This window comes from Fragaria vesca, linkage group LG6 (genome assembly GCF_000184155.1).
Source record: "Fragaria vesca subsp. vesca linkage group LG6, FraVesHawaii_1.0, whole genome shotgun sequence".
Taxonomy (NCBI): Eukaryota; Viridiplantae; Streptophyta; class Magnoliopsida; order Rosales; family Rosaceae; genus Fragaria; species Fragaria vesca.
The window spans coordinates 28,104,893-28,112,097 of NC_020496.1; the positions used below are offsets into that span (position 1 = coordinate 28,104,893).

Genomic DNA, 7,205 nt, shown 5'->3' on the forward strand with positions numbered 1-7,205 from the left:
CCGAATTCTACAATTATTTTTTCATGAAAATTACTAATTCCACTTGATAAAAATCCGAACAGGGAGAAACAGACATAAGGAATTAAGAATTCTTTATTTTTGATTAAATTTATGGGAATTCACCTGCATCTAAAAACACTGTAAATATTTGAATACTGTATATAAATTAATTATCCTCAAGATTCACATTTTAAATTCAATTATTAGTAAGTCCCCGCAAATTCAATTATTATAGCAGTCATTAAGTATTAAGTCCCCGCAAATTACGTGACAAGCAACTAAGCAAAGCATGTGACGTTAGATTTGAAGTTTCCCTTTTTATAAACAAAGACTTGGCTTCGATCCAATCTGTTCGAGAGTTGACTCTCGTGCTTGTTCACAGTTATAAATCGACAGGATGTATCCTTTTGTTCTGTCCATCCAAGCCATCTCACTTATTAAGCCACCCATCGTCTTTGATATCTAAAACCCAAAGATCGACTTTCGTCCACTGTTTTCATTTCTCTTCACATTTAACTCTCCCCAGCAGCCTGCACATTTGTGGCTTGTTGTTTCATTTTTACTTTGATTATTTCTCTAGTACTTCTAGTATTCAGAAACCCATAAAAAAAAAAAAAAACCAAACAAACAAAAGGTATGGCCTTTATTTCTGCTGAACTCCTGACTTGTTTTTTTTTTTTGGTTCTAATGTATACTGAAAATTAAACCCTTCATCCTTTTGTTTACCTTTGTCTGTGTCTATTTCAGATGTGGACTCCGTTTGTATTCTGTTATGTGTTTAAGCGGAGAATTTGAAGGAGTGACATACCCTGCATTCATAGGTCATATTACCGAATACAAACTGTAAGTTGCCTGCCTTTACATCGTTTTTGCTATTTACTTCTCTTCTAATGTTCTGTCCAAAATTAGAATCTTCACTTTTGTTCTTATGGCCCTTTTCACAAATACAGATTGTGTTTCTACTGTTCTTGTTTTAATCAGAGGATTTGGAAGAGCATCTATACCCACATTCATACGTCATTACTAAAACAGCCAAGGTACTGTGTCCTATACTTTCCTTCTTCAATTTTAGTTTGCTCTTTTTCTCTTTTCTTTATTTTTGTTTTCGATTTTGCAGCATCAAAGATCTAATCTTGTGTAAACTGTATTTCATAGTTACTTCATTAACGCTTTTTTTTCCTTTTTTTTTTTTTTCTAAAAAGAAAAAGATTAAGCCCAGTACTATTTGGTCTAGCGGCATAGTCTCATTTTAATAAGTGGGAAGTTGTGAGTTCGACTCACGAAAGACTAGTTGTAACATTCGAGTTTATTTATCTGATAAAAAAAAGAAAAAAAAATTAAGAATAAATTTAAACATTGGCATTCCCATGTAAACAAAGGAAAGCTGATCTAGTCCTACCTTTAATTATAGAGTGCGGCTATTGATTATTGAGACCTCCAACTTTGCTCAGTATACCTCTTATACTCTTTACACCTCTTTTTTTATTTTAACTACAAGCATTTGCTCATTAGACCTCCTTTCAAATTCCTAAAATAACCTTAAGTATATTATTCACATATATCTTGATAATTTACTCATTATACATTTTATTTATTCTCTAGACCTCTCGTTGTTTTAATATATTTTTCTTTTTGCATGCTATCATCGAGACCTCTATTTCTTGATTTTTTTTTTCGTTCAAATCTCTTTCACGACCTCCATTCCTTGATATTTTTTTATTTCCCATAGAATGTCACCAAACCTCTATTATTTGATCAACACTAGTGGAAAAAAGCACTTAGGAGACGGAATTATTTCGTCTCCTAAGTGACAGATTTCGTCTCCTAAATACTTAGGAGATGGAACGTCTGTCGCCTAATTGTGGTGAGGTAGACACTTAGGCGACGGAACCTGAAATTCAGTCGCTTAAGTGGTTCTTAGGAGACGAAATACTTTCGTCTCCTAAGAACTTAGGCGATGGATTTTTATTTTATAATAAAAAAATTATCCACATAGGAGACGGAATAGTTGAATTCCGTCGCTAAAGGCTGAAAAAGAATTTTTTAAAAAAAAACGCCACCGCAGTAAAGTTTACTGCCCCCTAGTAAACTTCTACTGCCTCCTAGTAAACTTCTACTGGGGATCAGTAGACTTGCAAAAAATAACTCTCTTTCAATTTCAGGGGCACAACACACAACATATACCAATTCTTACCCTAATAAACAATTTTATTGGCCTCTAGTGAACCCAGTAGAAGTTTACTGCCCCCTAGTAAAGTTCTACTAGGGATCAGTAAAATTCAATACAGTATCTCCATTTCAATTTCATGTCAATTATACACAACAGATACCCATTCTTACCCTAATAAACAAATTTATTGCCTCCTAGTAAACCTAGTGGAACTTTACTGCCCCCCCCAGTAAACTTCTACTGGGGGTCAGTAAACTTCAATACAGTATCTCCCTTTCAATTTCATGCCAACAATCTGCCCCAAATATACCACCACCACCAAATCCAAAACAAACTATTAAAAATAATTACTAAAAACAATTAAATACGCATTTTGGAAGCCTAAACGGACTCGGATGGCCTAAAACGCCCATACGTCGTGGCGCAATGACGAGTTTGGTTCGTTGGGCAGTTCCGTTTTTAGAAAGGGATCATAATGATCAATCAGACACCGAACGCCAAATCTGGAGCAAACCGGGTTTAGACTTATTTCGATCGATCTGCTCTTCAATCTCTATCGTCATATGTTCTACATCACCGGTGGTGGGTCGGCGAGAAGGCTTGGTAGAGAGGGGGAGGTTGTTGGCTCCGAAGAGGGTGCAGAAGTGGCCGGGTGATGTTGAAGAGGGTCTTGACGACGTTGAAAGTGGTGGCGTTTGTGAGGACGAAGTCGATGAGTGCATGGCGGTTGGAGGTGGCGTTGGTGGGGGTGGTGCAATTGAAGGTGGCAGCGGAGGAAAGAGCGGTGATAATAGAGAGAGAGGTCGGCATGAGAGTGATGGTCTGGAGAGAAAGAGAAAGAGCTCTAGGAGAAGATGGGTTTCCTTCTATTGATAAGGTTAGTGAGTGTGTGATTTAAAAGAATTGATATGTTTTGAAAAATTTTGGTTTGAATTTTCATGAAATTTTACGCGGGAAGATGGGCGCTCAAATTTTTAGAACTTAAGCGACGGAACATAATGTTCTATTTCCTTCGTCTAAGTGATTCATAATTATTATTATTATTTTTTTAAGAAAACATTTCGTCGCCTACGTAAATATTTCCGTCTCCTAACTTAGGCTACAAAATATGTAATTCCGTCTCCTAAGTGATTCATATAAATTTTTTAATTTTTATTTTTTCAAAATGTCATTGTCTAAGTAAAAATATTCCCTCTCCAAAGTAGTACTTAAGTGACAGAATGAATTCCGTCTCCTAAGTTGTTCTTAGGAGACGAAATCAAAATATTTCGTCTCCTAAGTACAAAATTCCGTCGCCTAAGTGCTATTTTCCAGTAGTGCAATTTGTAAGAAAGTAATTTCAATGACGTCAACTTTTCTCTTAAAAATCAAATAACACAAAGTATTGGGTTTCAAAAATTTATATTTACCAGCCCAATACCGTCTCTCCTTATAAATAAGAGGTCGTGAGTTCGATTCACAGTAGACTCGTTGTATTTACTAACATATAAGTTATAGCATATTACTTGTGTATCTGATTTAAAAAAAAAAACTTGTATTTTCCAACAAGAAAATATATGCTTTCAACATGTATGATAGAAGAAAATTTAGAAAATAGTAAATTAGAAATTAAAAATATATAAGGAAAACAGTAAAGAATACAATCAATTAATTATCAAATTAGAAAGTTTAGAGAGAATAAATATACTTCTTTTTGTATGATTATTGTTCTTAATAGTCATTATGTAAGAGGAGATAATTGTTATTCAATAACTCATAACAAAAGGTGGTCAAGTAAGTAAATTTGGAGGTCTCAATAGCCGCACTCTTAATTATATAGTTTCATATCGACGGCCTAGATCGTTTGGTGAATAGAAAAAGATGCTCTAGATTAAACCTACTATAATTTCTATTTTTAATACGGAAATTCTATGGTAACTACTCGTATGTGATACCCATATTTACAAATGTGACCACATATTTGTAATCAGAGTGGTAATGTTGAGTCGTATTGTTTGTAATCTTATTCTAGTATTGTTCTTTTATCAATTAAACAACTCAAATGTTACAACGAGTCTTTTATGAGTCGAACTCACGACCTCCCACTTATAAAAAGGGGATTATGTCACTAGACCAAATGGTATTGGGTTTGTTCTGGTAATTGTAATTACAAAAATGTACAACTATGTTACAAATTTTTTTTGTTCAACAACATGTAAAATAAAGTATGATATACATCTGAGTACAGTGGCTTGTCTCTTTTTAATAAAATTTTTGGATAATATTGACTTCTAACAAAATTATTAAAAATAGCTTTGATGCTTGAAAGTTCCTCCGAAAAATCCCACGAACTTGTAAAGACCTTTAGTTTAATCCTATGTGCTCAAAAAACAAAATTTGACAAATCAAAATTTTAATTTATTTTTGTAAACATCAGGGAATTTCAAAATAATATAAATTGAAATATGAAATAGCCCTGTATGAATCTGCCTTTCAAAATAGAAAACCTAATTTCGTGGATGTTACACAAAATTCTCATATAGGCCTTCTCATATAGTATGATTTATCAAAATGTGATAATATATCAAAACAAATAACAAACGCATAAAGGATGAAAGTAACTACGAAAAATAGTCCGAAGAGTATATATCCTCCACATACTTGATCAATGAAAAGGGGCTAGTTTTTGGTACTGAGGTGTATATATATTTTTTTTTAATCAAAATATTAATGATTTCATTTACAACACATGTAGAGATTACATTGTGAATCGATCTACTGTCTTGTGTACAAAGGGCAAATAGATTATTTGATACACAATTAGATAGTAACCTCCTTGCAAACTTCCGCTCACCCGGTACCACATGTGAGCCTATAACCACATAGTGTAATATTATAGGCCCTTATTCTAAACAAGAAAAAAAAAATGCATAAAAATTAAACGCATGAGCCCATGCCCATTAGCTAAGGACACCCAAGACTTTGGGCACCCACATCTCCTACCGCCAGCCGCCGTCTCCGGTGGCCGACCCTGCCGGCATACAAACATCACCATCCTCAAAACGGTTCATTCAATCATTTCACAATTAATTGAACAAAAATTACAAGTTAACTGAATGTAATTTAGAACATTAACTACAAATGCTGTATTTGTTTTACACATTTACATATAATTGAACCAAGTTACTACAACAACAATAAGTTGTTCATAAACTTGTAAATTGTCATAAGTTGAGTAATTATTTCTAATAAAACAAAAATTACCCAAGTAACTATTTTTACCAAAAAGACAAAATTTGTTGTCATATATGTAAATGTAAGTATTACAACTGTGGGACTTCGAAACCAAAAACAGAGGCGAAAACCGCAACCAAACAAACCACACCGAAAAAAAAAGCGCACCAGAAAAAAAATTGGGCCGAACTAGATATGTTCAGTGCAGTTTTCAGTTTCAGTACCACAAAAACCGAACCGAAGCAAAAAAAACAGAAGTTAACGAGCAAAGCTAGTCAACGTCTCAAAACAATGTCGTTTATGGTTTTTTTTTTTTCAACCCTAATTACCTCTCTGAGTCTCGCTAAACAGGTATAGGTACTTAAGAAAATCCCTAATGAACCTTACCAAAAAAAAAAGAAAATCCCCAATGAAGGTTTTTTTTTCTTCCTTTTTTGGGATGATCAATGGACTAAACTTGTTTAATCAATGAAAGTCCAGTTAAAAAAAATTCGAAAGAATCATTATTTACAAACTTTATAAAATATTTCAACTCAAAAATCAAAACATGATGTTCAAATAAATGCAGCCCCAAGTTCAAATGTTACTTGATGATCAGTCCAGTACTCCAGTATGTCCATTACACGTACCTGACCGCAAATTACTTCATAATTAGGTCATTAGCGAGAGCGTCTGCTACCACGTGATTGAGTCATCACTACATTCGAGTGCGGTCTGACTTGTTGTAGCTAACATTTTTTTGGGATCAATCCCAAGAAACTCAGTGCTACCATCAACGTCAGGCCATCAGCTATAACGATTTGGTCAGTATGCATCATAATTGCACATAACCAAACCATGGCATATGCATCATCTTACAAACAACATAAGAAGACTTCTTATCGAGAAATGTCATAAATATCCTATTTTGAGTTTGATGCTTTTCCTAACATACTTCCAGAGTCACAAACCTTTCGTTTCTCGGTAACTAGGGTCCCCAAGAGTTGACAGACTTTGACCAAATACGAGTATGTTCACAATTTTCCCAAATGGACGGCACTTTCTTCAAAGCGATAATGTCCATTTGAATCAAAACAGGAATTTTAGTGCCTACTTGGTCCAAAAAACTTTTGTAGCATCCATTCTAACAGGCCCGCTCACCTGCGGGACACTATTTACAGGACAGAAAGGGACGAATCACTCACAGTCTTTGGATTTTAAGTGACTAAATCTTACGGTTATAATGGCTCTAGCCTTTTATCCAATTCTTATCCCAAATTCCCAACTCATGCGACCTGCACCATCTTCTGCTCACAAATTTGTCCAAGCCATGCCCAGATTTTCTGTTGATCTTCTTGTCCTCTCTCTCTCTCTCTCTCTCTCTCTCTCTCTCTACCATGCCCAGATTTGTTCTTCTGCTTACCCTCTCGCAACTCCCTAGGCCATAGTATCTGCAATCTCTTTACATCTACTTTCTCTGCACTTCTTTTGTTTCTTCATGAGAGTTCTATTTCCAGATCTATTTCATTCTTTACTACTCAATCGGTTTATGGGTCAGAGTATGGGTTCGATAGTTTACTCAGTTTTCCTATTGCAATTGATTTTCTCTACGGTTCCTTTGTTTTCCTACTTATGTTTGCTTTGCTTTTTTGGAGTCAGTTTACATGTTTTGAACCCGTAACAGATCACTTCGAATGATGAGAGAGGATAGCATAAATACCTTTATGAAATTACAAATAGGATGGTGAGATGAAGGGATAAACAGATGAAGAACTTGGAGATCTGGGTAGCAGAGGCCGGTAAAAGAGGAACTGCAGAACTGGAATCTAATAGGTTTAGATTA

At 34.8% G+C, this 7,205-nt stretch overlaps 1 protein-coding gene across 1 annotated transcript in view; it reads left to right on the top strand.

Annotated features, from left to right (window-relative positions):
• Nucleotides 1-582: 582 nt before the first annotated feature.
• The window catches only part of LOC101313149 (disease resistance protein At4g27190-like), a 12,546-nt gene continuing 5,923 nt past the window's right edge, over nucleotides 583-7,205 (top strand). The window contains exons 1-3 of the mRNA XM_004305853.1: nucleotides 583-634; nucleotides 748-843; nucleotides 951-1,037. Of these exons, the coding sequence (XP_004305901.1) occupies nucleotides 773-843; nucleotides 951-1,037 (158 nt within the window). The 5' untranslated portion in view covers nucleotides 583-634; nucleotides 748-772. The remainder of the gene's footprint in view (nucleotides 635-747; nucleotides 844-950; nucleotides 1,038-7,205) is intronic.